We start from the raw sequence: 17,469 nt of genomic DNA, 5'->3' as shown, positions 1-17,469 counted from the left end.
GTTTGTTACCCACATACAAGAACATTAAACCCTAGTTGCTATTTTTCAAAACATACCTGTAACCAGTCCAAGTTAATTCTGAAGCAACATAAATTGGTTCTGGTTGTTAATCACCCACATAAACTTCAAATCATCAGCAAACTGATAGCTTCCTTTGCATTTCCACGTCATTAAAGAAAATTAGAAACAACAGAAGAATCAGTGCTAGTCTGCTCTGAAGAATACTTGTGATCACCTTTTGTTTCCTGTCCTTTAGCCAATCACCAAATCTACCTAAGAATCTTTCCTACAATTCCAGCTTGCTCCAGTTTATACAGCAATATCTCATGGAAAAATGTATCAAAAACCCTATTAAAATCTAGATATATAATATTAAAGCTGTTTGCATAAAACTGCTTTATGACCTTGTCATTGTAATTGACTGGGCGGGTAAAGCAAGACTTCCTTTAGGATTCCATTCTTATTAGAGGTGGCCTATGACTACATAACTCTTGATCCTGCCTTCTACAGAAGTCAGTCACTGGTCTATATTGACCATCAATGCTTTAATACTTCCTTTATTGATTAGGAAAACATCAGCACTTCCCCAATCTGATGGGATTACCAAGGATAATAATCATCTTAATATCAATTCCTAACTGTCTGATGCAATCACATGCCACTATCTTTTATTATAACTGTATGAACATCATCCATCCAACCCTGTTGTTTTTACTGTACTTCATCATCATTAGTTTTCCTAGCAACCATTTATCCAAGATAATCATATTGCTTATTCTACAGCAATCAGACTTATCTTCACTGTTTACCCCCAATTTGAACATGCTTTCCATTGTCCAGATTATTGCAAACTATCTGTTCATATAATTTTTGGCAGTAATTTCTCATACATAAGTTATGTTACATACATACAGGGTGGTTATAATTAAACTGCATCACTTTGGCTGCCTACTGACAGAAAATCATGAATTAGCCAGATCAAATTTGCAACAGGTTGTATTGAGAGAAACCAAAAGCACAAAAAATTCCAAAAAGTGACACCAGGGTTTGATATTACAAGCAATTAGCATGCAAAATACATTTTGCAACATGACTAGTGAAATACATACATCTAAGATGTCATATGGTCATAGTAGCATGAAAGTCAAAGTTGTACAGCAAATGAAAGATATTTTGTTAATTTTTTTTTCTAAAGTTCTTTTACTAAAACAATAGTGATGCCTAGCCTCTGATTTAAGAGTATTACTCTCATTTAAAAATCTTAAGATGAGGACCTCTTTCCAGAACTGACTGTGTAAAATGGGGCACCATTTTACACAAGCAATTCAAAGAAACGGGTGTCTTGTAGCCCCTGGTCAAGGACAATTCCTAATCCATGACAGCTGTTGTTGATAAACTACTATGACCATTACTGTGTTTGCTGTGGCTGATGGTGCCACAGCAAAACCTGTCTGCTAGTGTATTGTAACAGTCCTAAAAGTACTTTTCTGCAATGATCCCTAACAAGATCCACATACTCCACCAGTTAGCATGGTGAAGCATGTGGCTCTAACTTTGTGCTGAGTTTTTGTCCCGGTAGAGATGGACGGCTTTGTTGCCTTGGAACATCTTGTGAACCAATGTGGTTCAATTCTGGTGGTGTGAATAACTATAATTAGTATAGGCAATAAGATGCAAGGAAGCTAGACATATGCTGCATAAAAAAATAAATAAATAAATAAAACTATCTGTGTAATCCTTGTATCATAATTATCATACTCTTCCCACTGCCAGAAGGCACTTATCTAATTTCTCATTAAACCTTACCAGATTATCCACCTCAACCATCCAGGAAGGCAGCTTATTACAGTGGTCAACAACATGCTCCACCAAACAAACTTCCTGAAGTCCAGTTATAGTAGTAGTAATCAAGGCATGTGATGCAAGAAAGCAAGCTAATGTAGCATCAGCCCAAAAAAAAAAAAAAAAGAAAAACAAACCCCATTTCACACATCCATTCCCTCTAAATGTTTGTCCCGTTCCTCCTTGAATTATTTAAGCTATCAACTTCCACAACGACAGATAGAAGTTTGTTATAATTGGAGTTATGGGGAACCCTACCTCTACATGTTATCAATGATGTTCCTTTCCAATTTCCATGTTACTACCTATTGCGAGTTCACAACAAACTTTATAACTGGACCATTCTTTGAGGAAGCTCCAACACACAGTCCTGACACATTTACTGCTTAGATGAACCCCACTGCGATATTACACAATACTATCTGATTTTTGAGTGTGAGAGAGAGAGAGAGAGAAAAATGGTACAAACAATCTATTATTTTTAACCAATTTCTGAATGCATATAAATACTCAACACTGGAATCATTGTTAATCACTGAAGTCCAGACATTGACTGACAGATTTTTAAATAGGGGTTACCCTCTTTCCGTCATCAACCAAATTAAAACACAGGCTAATGTTTTTATGCAGGATGAAGCTCCCTTATACAGGGTTGTTAAAATTAAAGTATCCCTATGTAGAGGGCTATGGCCTCCGTAGCCGAATGGTCAGGAGTGGGAGTGCAGTAACACATGCTCCTTGAGTAGACCGGGGTTCAAGCCCCTGACTGCTAAATACGGTCGATCTGCCAACCCGCACTGGACCAGCTGGGCAGATTATGGTCCATTTCTCTCAACATGAATTGTTGAGAAGGCTTCCATCCTGCAGTGGGTTGATAATGGTTGCCGTTTACCCCCCCCCCCCTTTTTTATGTAGAGGGCTCTGGAGCGAGTTCTAAGGCTCGTACTAAAGAGAAATTTGGATAATAGGTACAATAAAGAATGCACTCGTCATTTATTGAAAAAAAAATTAGTTACAAAATCTGTCACTATATAGTGCTGTGGCAATACAAATCACTTGAACAGTGTTACAATTGTTCAGTGTGTCCTCCATTTTGGTCAACAACAGTTTCCATTTGAAGAACAGCATTTTCTACAGCAGAACGTAACATGTCAACTGGAATAGCCAGCACATGACGTCTAATGCTGTCCTTCAGATCTGTCAGAGTTTGACATCCTTCCCGATACACCTGGTTCTTCAAAAATCCCCACAACCAGAAGTCACATGGGGTGATGTCCGGTGATGGGGGTGGTCAAGATGTCTGGAAACAACGGCTGATGACCCTTAATCTGTAAAGTGCTGCCTTAGCGATCTTTGGACACAACGGTGGATATGGAGTGGTGCACCATCTTGCATGAATATGGTATCCTGAAGGCACCCATGTCGTTGCAGCTCTGGTATTGCAAAATTTGGCAACATTTCATAATATTGCTGTCCAGTAACAGAGGTGCGGGGTCCAGTCGGCGTTACCTGTTCAAACAAATATGGCCCAATCATGAATGTGGCCGTAAATCCACACCACACTGTCACTTTTGGAGAATGCAACGGGACCTCTTGGATAACGCGAGGGTTTTCTGTTGCATAAGTGGGCTTCATCACTCCAAAGGATGTTCCATGGTCAAGTGATATCCACTGTCATTTGTGCCAGAAACTGAAGTGCATATGTGAAACGAATATCCGCATCACCATGCTTTAGCTGCTGTAGCATGTGCATCTTGTAAGGATAGTACGGCAACATCTGATGCATTACTAGCCTTACAGTGGAATACGGCATGTCTACTTCCACGAGAAACAGCTGTTGTTGTTGTTATTTGGTTTTTAGGAGCATTAGCAACTAAGGCCATATTGCTCCGGGGATATGTGGTGGTCATTTCCTGACCTTTCTGCATCCTCCGTATTTGGTGGGCATGGGCTCGAACCCCGGTCTAATCAAGAAGCGTGTGCTATGCACTGCTGCTCCTGCCCACCTGGCTACGGAGGTGCCACGAGAAACAGCTGACACACTTGCACTACCACATGGAGATTGACTTGATAAACCCACAACAGCCATAGCCACATCTTCAGCATGAGAGGAGTCCACTTGTTTTCGACCTCTACCTGGTTGAACACCAAGATGTCCTGTCGCTTCAAATTTTGCAATCATTTTGCGGACAGCACAAACAGTCATAGGTCCACACCTTATGCGCTTCTGACACCGGAATTCTCTGATAGCTGCAGCTGCATTGTTGCTGTTCTGATAGTACAGCTTCACTAATAGCACCTTTTCCTGCAACATTGTTGGCATTGCTGCTGTAGTGCAGGCAAACATCTACTGTATGATTTTGAAGAGACTGCTTTGCTTTTATACAGTACACCTGAGTAGTGGCGCTGTGGCAATAACTTACGATTATGCAAATAACGTAAGTTATTTGAATAATCGTAACTAAGATAGTTATGTGCCAGCCGTACAGTGACAAATTTTGTAAAAATTTTTTTTCCTTAATAAATGGCAAGCGCATTCTTTATTGTAGCTGTTGTCCAAATTTCTCTTCAGTACGAGCCTTAGAACTCGCTCCAGAGCCCTCTACATAGGGATACTTTAATTTTAACAACCCTGTACATTGCTCAGTCACTAAACAAGCAATATTTGATGATGACCACATCATTTCTAGAATTTTTGGCAATGTGTGGCCACCTCACACACTCTGGACCTTAACACTTTCACTACTGAGTGTATTATTTATTAAAATATTATTCTGAGTATCCTGTACCTACAGTAGTACCTACAGTTCTGAGTGTATTCTGTATCTACAACTGATACATCTGAGGAACACATATCAGCATTACAGACAATTGCAACTGTAATGCTATATAATGCATTGGCATCTTGATACATTTTTTCAGTTTGTATTTTAAATACAATTATGCATAACAAAGATACCGATATTAAAAATAAACATTTTATTACAAGAAATACATACCTATCAAATATATGGCACAGATATGAACATCTAGAATAAAACAGTATTATATAAATAAACTATAGAATTTTTATTTGTATCAGTATATTAGAGATAACTTTAGGGACAAAAATTTCTCACAATCATTGCCAGGAAACATTGCCAGGTAGTAATCACACAGTTGTTAGTTGGAAGATGAAGAAAGATGTTGCAGTAGTTAAAGGTAAAGGCATGAGGATAAGAAAGCACTAGTTAAGAGAGCAAAGAATGGGAACAAGAAGTTTTTTGTGTATTTGAATACAAAGAAAATGAACCAGATCAGACCCTTGTGTAATGGGCATATAAAAGCCTTAGATAACTCAGCTGATAAATAGGTACTTCACATCCATCTTTACCGAAAAAGACCCTTCATGGTGAGGAGAGGCTGTGCGAGCAAGGCTGAGACATGAAATTAGTGAATTTGAAATTACAGATCACTGTTTATCAGAAATAACTTTTCAAGCCTAAAGGAAAGTATGGCTCATGGAGCTAATGGCATATACCCAGTAATTTTGAGGGAGGCAGCCAGAGATTTCTTAATAAATTTTAAAAATGTTTATAAGCTCTTTCTTTCTAATGTGTTTTGCAAATGTCTGCATTTATTATATTTAAATTCATCCATTTCATTCCTAACCCAACTCAATGATTCTCCAAATGATGTTTATAAGCAATTTTTGGCCTGTATATTCTTCTATTAAACTTTATTAAATTAAATCAATCTTTATTCCTATCACTGCAAGCTGTCAGGGGCTTACAAAGTAAATGGATGCTACAAAGAAAAAATGTTATATGTGGAAAAACAGTATATATAAGCAAAACAAAGAAAAACAGAAACAGACATGATAAAAAAATCCTGTAATGACAGAAAGGTACAATATAATGAATTTGCCCAGGGGAAGACTTCACAGTCCTATGGAGGTGAGAAATGTAGGTAATCCAGCTCGAGATTATGACAGTTGTCCATCCACTGCCTAGAGGTTCTAAAGCCAGATGCATAGCGGCAAGTGTTGAATGGGTCAGTCTAAACAGTTATGATGATGTCAGCTGGGAGCTTGCAGTAGAAGCACACAGCATCTATTAGCTGCATTTCTAGCAAATTGACAGAGGTCAGCATAGAGTCTTTAGATTCTGTCAAGCATCTGATTTGGTAGGCAAAACCCAATAAGTCAAGTCTGTTGGAACACACAGCTAAAGTTGGCATTGATCTTAGATGTGCAGGGAGGACATGCCATGAACATGTCCCATATACTGGGTTCTGATATAATGCTGGTGACCAGTCTGCCGTGAAAACAAGTCTTCTGTCATCAGCTAGGTTTGGTAGCCTCCTTAGCCCCAGTTCTTGTGTCACTGCTGTTGTCCACTGGAGATGGGAAATTTAACTTGATTTAACTTGGGGGAGATAAACTTGTCTAAATATACCATATTCCATAATATGACATCATACATATCTGGTGTTCAACCACACTAGAACTAGTGAATAACTATAGCATCTGTTTATGTGAATGAATGAATGTTTGTGGTCATAGCCTAATGCTGAACAAGATGTCTTGTTAACTGATGACACCAACAACAGAATTTCTACGAAAGCTAACTCGATAAATTGTATAGGCCTAATCAGAAATTAAAATAAAAATTTAAAGTAAAGCAATAATCAATAAAGCAGTTTTGATTTTAAAAATAGCATTTTTATTTTTTTTTAACAGCAAAAAAAAAAAAAATTCTTACTTGAAGTATAATAGGAATAGCCTCCTTTAAGTCATCATTATAAGCTGGTTGGTTGATAAATATGTTGCTAATCATTTTGTGGAGTATGGCTTGATTGCCACGAAGGTAAAGTACACAAAGATCCATTATTTTTGGAATGTCAAACAAATAATATTCATAAATAAGTTCACTAAATACTTCTGGTGTAATGTGGCCAGACTAAAGAGAAAAGTGGGAAAAATCAAGTTTTAAAGACAAAGACAAATTAATTCAAATTAAATGAGATTTAGATTTTTGCAATTATTCAAATTTATATGAAATAAAGTAGAGAAGAAAAAATTAATACATTCCATAAAGAATTTTACAAGCATAATACATAGATACTGTGTAATTTAACAAGATTCACTAAATTCATATTCATAAGTAAGGCTTAGCCTCAGTTTGTGCACAGCACTGGGCAAACTAAATTTGCTAAGTGCATCGATCTGATAACCTGCAGGTATTTCGCAAGTTACTTAGTATTGCACTACATACTTTAAATAAAAAGCACTTTTGCAATGCAGAAGTATATTGTTATTTATTTATAATCTATGCCATTCCCTGCAACATAGTCCAATCCTTTTTGGAGTCTAATTGGTGGGGAAGTAGGCATCGCCAATGAACAATCAGCAATGAGAAATATCCATGGAATGCTTGATAGTGTAGAAGTTTTCAAAGTTCAACAAAATTAGGGCAAGAAAAAATACCTTGCCTTTACAATATATTATAGCCCCACTGCATTATTTTCAATGGATCGAATTTCAACATTGTGGCAGTGCACATGCTCACATTATTTTGTGGCTTAATAATGCTCCTAAAGAACCTATGGGAAACGGTATGAACACAATGATAGCTATGATAAATCAGCTCATGTCCATTTCTCCTGCAAAAGCCTGTGGTAATATCAAACTCCAAACTCAAAAACACAGTTTTACTTGTTTATGAGTTTAGAATTTTGAAGCTCCATTTGTGTCATCATGATCTACAATGATTTTAATTCTCATGCCAAAAGCAGACACTTTATGAGTCAAATATAATGCTGAATACAAGAAATTGTGGAAGAATCTAGAGGACAATGAATATAATAGCATCGATCACTTCTTTAAAGAAAATTTCAATCATTCTGAATCATATTATATTGACTTACTTCGAGCTGGCATTACTCGACCAAAAGTCTTTCTGAATTGAGAACTTCGTCAAAATATTTTTGTGTTTAGCGTTTTAATCCTTTTGTGTTTAGCGTTCAATCCTTTTGTGCTTAGCATTTTAATGTCAAACCATGGACATTCGATTCATCGCAGAAGAATATTCTTGTGCAGCTTATGTCGTCGAATACGTAAGTAAGACCAATTGCTAGATTAACAATTTATAATGCAAAATTATCGAAATTATGAATGGGTATCCTGAGTTTGACATCATTGAAATTACAAGAAAATTAAGCATTGACATGATCAACTCATTGACGTTGATCATGTCAATGCTTACTAGTGAAGATCATGTTGATCTTTACTAGTAATCGAAATTACTAGTGAAGAGGCTACTTGGTATTTGCTTCGTCAACTGATGTCCGAGAGTTCAGTTGTTGTAACTTATATACCAACCATGTGACCTATCAAGCGACAGCATAATAGAAAATCTAACAAAAAATGGAACGATAAAACATGGGTGATGATTCTACCGACATTTGGAAAGAGAATTGGTTTAACAAGTACAAGAAAAGGATAATGAGGAACAAGTTCAAACAGGACGGAATTGGTAACGACATCTTTGACCTCCCACTGTAGCGGGCTCACACCCTCTACCAAATCAACGCTAGTGACCGCATTGATGTCATTTAGAAAGTGGCATAATTTACGTCATTTTCATCAAAGATGTTTTCACATAAAATATCTTTCATGCATACAGGGTACACACAGACCTTTTTTTTTCTCCCTAATTTCCTTGACCTATAATAGATTATAATTTTGTTAATTTTTTTCCTTTATTAAAAGTTTGATGGATATTTTAAGGAAACACTTTTTCATCTGCTATGCTACTTGTAATCCAAAAAATCTACTATACTTGTTTCAAATGCATAATTTAAGAGTAATAACATTAATGAAATTAAAATGCTGTATTTTACTAACCTCATTTCATGATGAATAATTAATCAACATAGAAATGCTATATGTTTTAAGATTTTCCCTTTGTTCCATGCAAATAATGATCTAAAGAATTAAAATGCAATTAAAAACTAGAAGTTGATAATCCTCTTTGACAAAAGTGAAAACTTTACAAATCAGTTCATTAATGTGAACAAATTAAAACACTGAAAGAATTAAAACCATAGACCAAATGGGTGGCTTTTGAATCTCATGTGCAGCTGGCCTAAGAGCCTATTTCCTACATTTCAAACTGGCTTTTGGACCAACTGAAGACAATATCCAAAAACCAACAATTTGGAATTTTGGTTTTAATTATTTCAGTATTTTAATTTCATGAGTTTTGAAAAACCACTGTGAAAAGTGTGCAGTTTTCTCAAAGGGGATCTTATCAACTTCTAATATTCATTATATTTTAATTCTTCTTCAAGACCACAGGGATCATGAAGAAAGTTTGAAACCATAATAAGCTTTGTTATTCTGTTTAACATTTTAACATTAGTGATATTTGGGAATAAACAAATTTTACATCATAATGGTTACTGTTTGCATCAACAGATGCAAACAGTAACCTTTTACACTGCGAAAACTTTAATGAATTTTTCCCAGATTAAATGTATATGCCATATTTATGTACTCAATGAATGTAAGATCAACAAAAAAGATTGGTAAAAGCAGTATAGACTGAATTCAGCATGCAAAAGCTTTTAGTAAAAACATCTGTGCACACATGAAACCATATGAAAACAAAGTGTGTATACCCAAACTCTTCAGTGCACACCAACTTGTACAAACTGGAATTCATACCACTTTTAAAATCAGATCTGATTTTCTACTCAAATGGCATCCCATAATAAAAACAGTGGAATCCCTCTATAATGGAAACTCCTAAGTTTAAAAAATTTCCTTATGTATGAAGGTGGATGCACAGAAGCATCAATAATACTGTTACCATATCAACTGGGCCAACATTTTCCTTTTATTGCCAACATAAGCAAAGAATTCCTTGTTACTGTTTCTGGGTAAGGTAACCAATCCTTCTTTGTATGCTTGCTAAGGACTTTTCACAATCTGTATTAGTATAGTATGTTCAACACCAATGGGTAAATTTATAAGACTGTATTTACTGTGGGATTCCTAGTCCTATTATAATTTATAATTATCCTATACATCTTTCTTCTCTTTCACTAAGGTCATCAATTCTTTAAGCATTCATTTAGGTCTATACTTTGAACAACATCTTTTTACTAGTATAAAAAGCATGGTAGCTTCCAGCATAACTTTCTTGAACACTTCTCATTTAGAAATTTTGTTTGTTAAAATTGCCATTTGGTCCCACTGAAAAGTTAGATGTCTATCCACCATTACAATCTTCCTTATGAAAACAAAATTCCTTTACCAGCAGTTCAAAATCCAGACAGTAGTTAATTCTATAAATGGACCCAAATTAATACACTGTTCAATGCATGCCAGTGGTTCCTTTATTACAAAGATGCTTAATATTTGATGAATCCTTGATGAAAACCATATTGAGAACATTTCTTTCCCATGTGTTTATGTTTCCCATAAAACTTTTCTTTTTATATCAGCATGTTAGAGATGCCTCTAACATGCTGATATAAAAAGCAATCATTTGGCAAATCCAAAAATGTGCTGCTCCCAGCTGGGTGATTCAACAGTTTGAATCAACACCACTTTGCTTATTGGAGGCTTGAAGTGGTGAAACCCATGTTTAGTCTCTAGAGTAAAGTTTCCGGCATCCCCCCCCCCATACTTCTCCTTCAACCCATGCACGGTACTAAGTACTATAGGTTTTGATACCTTTCGTGTTTGGGGTTTTCATAAAAAAAAAAAAAAAAAAACCTCTGGAAAATTATTCCCCCCACCCCATAAGACATTCTGATTTGCTGAACTGCTTTAGCTGCCTGCAAAGATGTTCATTATATCCATCTCAGTCATCTGATCTATAACACACTTGTACTCTCATTTGTTTTCCTAATGCTTCTGACACACTAGACTGACTCAATATAGTTATCTATTGGTCATGCACATCTTCAGCCTATATGCTTGGTTATTGAAAGCATAAACCCTCCTCTCCTTTGTATATATTGCATTTATAATATTCAACAGGCTGTCTTTTATGTTTATGTGACCCTAATGCATCCTGTGTAGTTGCTTATGGTAGGGCTTTCACCAGGAATTTCCAGTTGGTTATTAGGTTAGTTTCAGCACTTTCTGCATAACTGTTCAGTAATTCACCATCATTTTCATGCAATCCTATGGCCTTACAACTAGTCACAGTCTTTCTATATCAGAGTTAAAAGAATTCCCAGAAAGCTCTGTACTTTTCTCACTAATTTCCAAGTTAGCAATGTCACGACAGGCAAAGTAGCACAAGAATCTAATCTTCCTCTTTTAACTGCCATTAATGTATTCCCTCAAACTAAGAGTTTTCCAAAAAATCTATTTCTGCCTCTACAGCATCTAATGATGTTTTCTCAATATTGATGTATAACTTTGAGTTTCAGATATTATCCTATATTTGGATTAGTCAGACAGAATCAAAGTTTAATATCGTTAGTACCTACATGAATAACTATCTCCTTTCGTTACCTTAAGAGATAACATTTCTATTAAATTAATCTTAGCCCCCGGCAGACATACACTGGTTCTATTCCACCTATCATTATTACACAACATATTTCCTGTTTCTCTGACAATTGATACAACCAGAATTACAACTTTTTGTGGGATCGACAACTGCCCCTAGTGTTCCCTACATACATCCAAATGCACAAGACCCGAGTGTCTGATTAGTCTCCTGATTTAATTCCTTCCAAGGTATTGTTTGCTTTCTTCAGGCATGTGACACTATTGTAACCTTCTATAGATAGTTCTGAATATGTCACAATCAATACAACAATTTCATGATCATTATTTGATCAAGCTACCTTGAGTTACAGGATTCATGATCAAGCTACCTTGAGTTACAATATTCGTGATCGAGCTACCTTGAGTTATGGTATTTTCAATAAAATTTTAGTCAAATATTTATTTGAAAATTACAAGAAATCACAGTATACCACACTATGATGTGATATACTCTATAATATGAAGTATTTCTTAAAATATTCTTCTTTACAATTTTATTTAGAACAGCAATACTGTTCAACATAAAATTGAAAAGAAACTCATGTTAATTATCATAATTGAATGCTTACTACCCTGATTTAATAGGTCAAAATTGCCAATGTATAAAATAATTAAAATATTTAGAGCATTATTTGTATTTGGTATTACCACAAAAAATAAAAGCTTACCTGCAATGATACTAGTAACAAGTATCATTATGACTGATATTAGTAACAAGTGTTTATAAACCCAAGTGGAACTTCTGAAATACTTTCTTGATTTAAAAACTGAACACAACTTTGCGATCAGCATGATAAAAACTATACTATAATATAAAATTTAGGGGTCCCACAATTTACCAAAAACTCGCTAGCTTATTCAGATCTAAAAATAAGTGCACCCAAATCCAATCTCATTCAGTTTTGCTGTTCTTAATATGGCAAGGACTATATAGTCCAATGTTTTCTTATTGCACCACTCCTTTATGCAATGTACAAACATTGAAACCAGCAATAAGTTTAGCAATTTGTTCTTAATTTGGCAAGGATTCTAGTCACTTTACTCATTGGAGTAGGTGGGTATGATATTTATAATAAAATCCATGTAGCACCACACCTTTATGCAATGTGGAAACATTTGAAACCAGCAATAAGTTTAGCTGAGTAACAGATTGTGAAAAAGCTATCTGCAACCTACTTTCCCACTACAGTCTGAATCATCATGTCCATCAATCAAGTTTAATGTGTGATTTCATGGTCGGTTATGCTTACCTGTTAATCAGTATCATTTGTTAATACCATCTGGCAATTACACAAATGAATGCATAATTTTAATTGCAGTTACAATTATGTGACATCAGATTTATGCTGTAGACTTAATTAAATTCATTCTATAAATGAATGAATGAATCATTACTGGTGAATGTGTAAATTACTGAAGAAAAGTGAATTTTTCCCATTAGAGCTTTTCTTCATTTTATATAAATCTGTAGTAATATACTATATGGACAAACAGTAATAGTTGTTTAATTACATCACCTACTGGCAAGTCTTTTAAAAGTTGCACACTGCTGTCATTAGCAGCAGGAACTGTATTTACTTCATATAAAATTCAGAAATTGTGGTCACTAATTTTTACCACCAGTCCATAGGAAATATTAAACAAAATGCTTTGTGGAATGGTTTTAATTATATTGGTAGATGTGTGAAAATCTCCTGGGCTATTGTCAAAACTCTGAAGGCTCTGTAATGGAAAGAGAATGTCCACACAAATGTGAAATGTGCCTCAAAAAGGGAACAGTTTTCTGTTGTACTGACCCACAAAAAATTACATTATTTTAAACACTATACACACACATTGTGATATGATTTTAAACATCATAATATGTACATTTTTCTGATATGTATGTATATGGAAAACGGGTATTTGAAGAGTTTGTAGCCTGAGTATGAAGGGTTTATTTGAGAAGTCTGGTAATAAGAAGTCTGGAAATCACAAAAATCAGCAGAGCAAGCTGGCTTTAGGACAGGATTCTCAACATAGTCTCCTTTAGAGGCAATACACTGTTGCCACCAATTCTGCAAAGCATTGCTTTCCATTCCTGGGGCTCCAGGAATGCATCCACTGCAACAATGATGTCACTGTCAGTGGGAAAATGGATGCCAGCCAGATATTTCTTCAAATTAGGAAGTAGGTGAAAGTCCAATGGTACTAGATTGGTGAATATGGAGAATGGTCAAAGATTTCAAAACTGCACTCATGCAGTGCAGCCATGGCAATAGCAGATTGGATTGGATTGGTTTTGATTTTATTGGCGCATTAGCTACTAAGGCTATAATGCGCCAAGGCCACGGCAATAACAGACTTGTAAGCAGGTGTGCTGTCCTAGTGGAACAAGACTCTTTTTCTGAATTTTCCTTGGCATTTGTCTTTGATGTTTTCAGGCAAACACTTCAAGCTCTGCATAAATGATCCTGACTGTCTTGCCTCTCTGAAGAAAATCCACAAGCAACACTCCAACAGCATCCCAAAAAACTGATGCCATCACCTTGCCAGCAGAAGGAATTGACTTGGCTTTCTTTGGAGGAAGGGGAAGAGCTGTTTCCACTGTCTGGACTGCTCCTCTGTTTCTGGCTGAAAGTGATGGACCCATGTCTCATCCACGGCTACAAACCTTGCAAGGAAATTTTCTGGATCTGCTTGAAAACTGCAAATGTTCACTTGAATCGACAATTCTTATGCATTTTTTATCTGCTGTCAACAACTTTGGGACCCATCATGCTAATACTGTTTTTATAGAAGGATATGATATTAATGTGGTACACACACTCAGATGAGATGCTCAAGATGCTGGCAACATACCAAATTGTCACTCGTCGATCGCTCATCGCCAGATCATGCACACTGTCAACAACTTCTGGAATGATGGATAATGCAGGTCTTCCACAGCATGAGTCATTTTCCAGGTTCTCCCTTCCTTGTTTAAATTCTGCTGCCCTCTTCTCAATCATGGAGGAAGAGGCACCCTTCCCAAACATTCTAACCATATCCCCATAAACTGCCTTTGGTGTAAATCTTTTTCCCAATATTAGATGACTGCATGATGACTGATTTTCTCCATCTTTCCTCACTCACCCAACTTTGTTGACTTCAGGACCTGAAATTAAAAAAAGACATTATTTAAACTACATGAAAATTGTTGGGTTACTATTTGAAGGTGTTATATATGGAGCATAGAAACTGTTAATACTGTACCACTACCCAGTCATACTCAGGCCTCAAATTTTTCAAATGCTCCTTGTACACAGGCTATTCAATAAAGAATAATCATATTTTTTCATAAACAACCATAGTGCTTGCTATTTCTAGCTGAGATGCAGAATTTAAGACCAAGCCAAGCTACATCACATAGCAACTGCGCAGCTGACTCATGTGCATGGTGTGACCTTGGCAGTCGGTCAAAATTATGGCTGTTCAGTTTAGCCTATGCAACAATGGACACAACATGCAAGGAACAGTATGCTGCTCTCAAATTTTGTTTCCATCTCAATAAAACATTAGCTAAAGCATATGAAATATTAAAGTGGCTTATGGTGAATCTACACTTCCATATAGCACAGCTCACAAGTGGTTTAGAATGTTTAAAGATGGGGCAATTCAATCACAAAAATCAGCAGAGCAAGCTGGCTTTAGGACAGGATTCTCAACTATGGATCACCTTCATGTAATATCACAGCTAATGGAGAAAGCAAATGAATATAAAATGCCATTATGCCTGGCATTTGACTCCATAAAGCATAAGGCAATATTTCAAGCAAAGGAAAGACAAGGCATAGACATCCCATTCATTAGGATTTTAAAGAAAATATATGAAAACACTACCTCCTTTATTAGATAGACAAAGACAGTAAAAGACAAATTTAAAATTGAGAAAGGAGTTCGACAAAGAGACACAATATCTTCAAAGTTTACTGCTGCCCTTGAAGAAGCGTTCAGAAGATTGAACTGGTCATAGAAAGGAGTCAATGTGAATGGAGAGTACCTAAACTATTTACAATTTGCAGATGAAATTGTGATCACAAGCAGTGATCCCGGAGAATTAAGAGGAAAATCTTAAATCGGTTATGCAGAGTTAGTAAGGATTTTAGACTAAAAATATATATGATTAAAACAAAAGTAATGATGAACAAGTATACCACAGGAAGGGATATAATCATTGAAGGAGCAAAAATTGAAAAGGTGGATTCATATACTTATCTTGGAAAAGTCATTAGCTGTAATAATGATAATGGCTGGAAGTCAAGAGAAGAATAAATTTTGGTGGTTAGCATTCAGGAAATATAGTCTCATACTGAGGAGCAATATTCTGATTTGTCTGAAACATAAAATAATGAACCAAAGTATACTCCCCAAAAGAATGGAAGAGAAGATGGAAACTACACAGAAGAAAAAAACTACACATTGTTCTCTAAACAGAGAACAATGGCAAATTATATTAGGAATCAGACTGTTGGATAAGAAGAGAAACACATGGATCAGGCAGCAAACTCAAGGACATTTTTATCAAAATTAGAGAAATGAAATAGACTTGGGCAGGACACATAGCTCAAAGACATGATGACAGATAGACTAAGAAAATAACAGAATGGTACCCCCAAGAGGAGCTAAAAGAAAACCAGGAAGATAACAACAGAGATGGACAGATGAAATTCAAGAGTTTGTGGGCAGTAAATGGATGGCCATTGCACAAAACAGAAGGAACTGGAAAGTTGGTTGCTGGAGAGGCTTTCATCGTGCAGTGGACTGAAAATGGCTGATGATGATGATGCAGCAGGTTTGCAATAATTTCTGAAAACTAGCATCAAATTCCAATAAGGATAACACACTCACAAGGGAAATAATGAATGAACAGCAAGCTAAGGTAAAATTCTGTGTCCTCGTGAACAAAATTACAACAGCAGAAACAGAAGATTTGAAAAAGTCTAAGGAGAATCTGCTGAGACCTAGATCAACTACTTTAAGGAGAATCTGCTGCTTATGCCATCTAAATCTACTGTATATGGATGGTATAAGTAATACAAAAATGGAAGAACTAACAAAGAACATGACCCTATCCCAGGATGTCCATCAACAACTACGGTGACTACTGAAACAGCATCTGCTATCATCCTTGACAACAGGAAAATTATAGCCAGAAAACTTGTACAGGCCCTGGGTATTATGCATGAGAATGCACAAAGCATTTTGAAGGAACATTCTGTTGGTTCACGTTGGATCCCTCAAATCTTTATTCCCAAACAAAAGCAGATTAAAGTTGACACTGTTTTCACCTCAAAAACAACTGCCAACATCAGAAAAACGACTTTTTAAGCAGAATTTTTAATAAAAAAATATACAAAATATACTGTACACGGGGATGATCAAAAACATTGAGACTAATTTTACTAATCACTGAAGATGATTCCTGGACCCCACCACTACAACTGTGCAGGCATAACACATCTCTGCTAAAGAAAAGGATAAATGTGCATGATGTTTTGACACAGTATGAGTGCAAATAATGCATTTCCTATCTTTTGATAGGAAAGGCATTATTTACTCTCATACTGCAGAAAAATATACTGTATTTGGACAATATTACTGTAAACTTCTAAAATGAAATCAGAAAGTGGACCAGAAATATCCTGATTTGAAAATGTCCGAACAGCTAGTGGATCATGGCAATGCAAGGGTGAACACAGCCTCAACTTTTGAGGAAACACTATGATGAAAACAGTTTCCCATCCCCTATAGGCCAGACCTTGACTTGTGACCCTTTTCTATTCCTATGCAGAAGGATGAATTAAGAGGTTCCATTTTCCATCACACACCGAGCCAATAAATGTTACTTAAGGTATCTTAAATGTTATCCCATATAATTGCTTCTCTGAAATATTCAGAAAATGGAAGATGAGCCAAGTGTATTGAATTCCATTGGAGTACACTGAAAAGGAATCACCAGCAGAATTTCAATAAAAAATATATATTTTTAAAATTTAATTTGTTTCAACCATTTTTGATTCGACCTTCCCATATATGTAACACTGATTTTTCTT

General features: G+C 35.9%; 1 protein-coding gene across 1 annotated transcript in view; it reads right to left on the bottom strand.

Moving 5' to 3' along the window:
- The window catches only part of LOC150079438 (activating signal cointegrator 1 complex subunit 2), a 167,230-nt gene that overhangs the window by 105,896 nt on the left and 43,865 nt on the right, over positions 1-17,469 (bottom strand). Inside the window, exon 6 of the mRNA XM_090383069.1 lies at positions 6,585-6,782. Within this exon, the coding sequence (XP_090239195.1) occupies positions 6,585-6,782 (198 nt within the window). The remainder of the gene's footprint in view (positions 1-6,584; positions 6,783-17,469) is intronic.

The sequence above is a fragment of the Mastigoproctus giganteus genome, chromosome 10, assembly GCF_048544385.1.
Source record: "Mastigoproctus giganteus isolate SK-2022 chromosome 10, ASM4854438v1, whole genome shotgun sequence".
Classification (NCBI taxonomy): domain Eukaryota; kingdom Metazoa; phylum Arthropoda; class Arachnida; order Uropygi; family Thelyphonidae; genus Mastigoproctus; species Mastigoproctus giganteus.
This window is presented reverse-complemented; position numbering and strand designations above follow the sequence as displayed.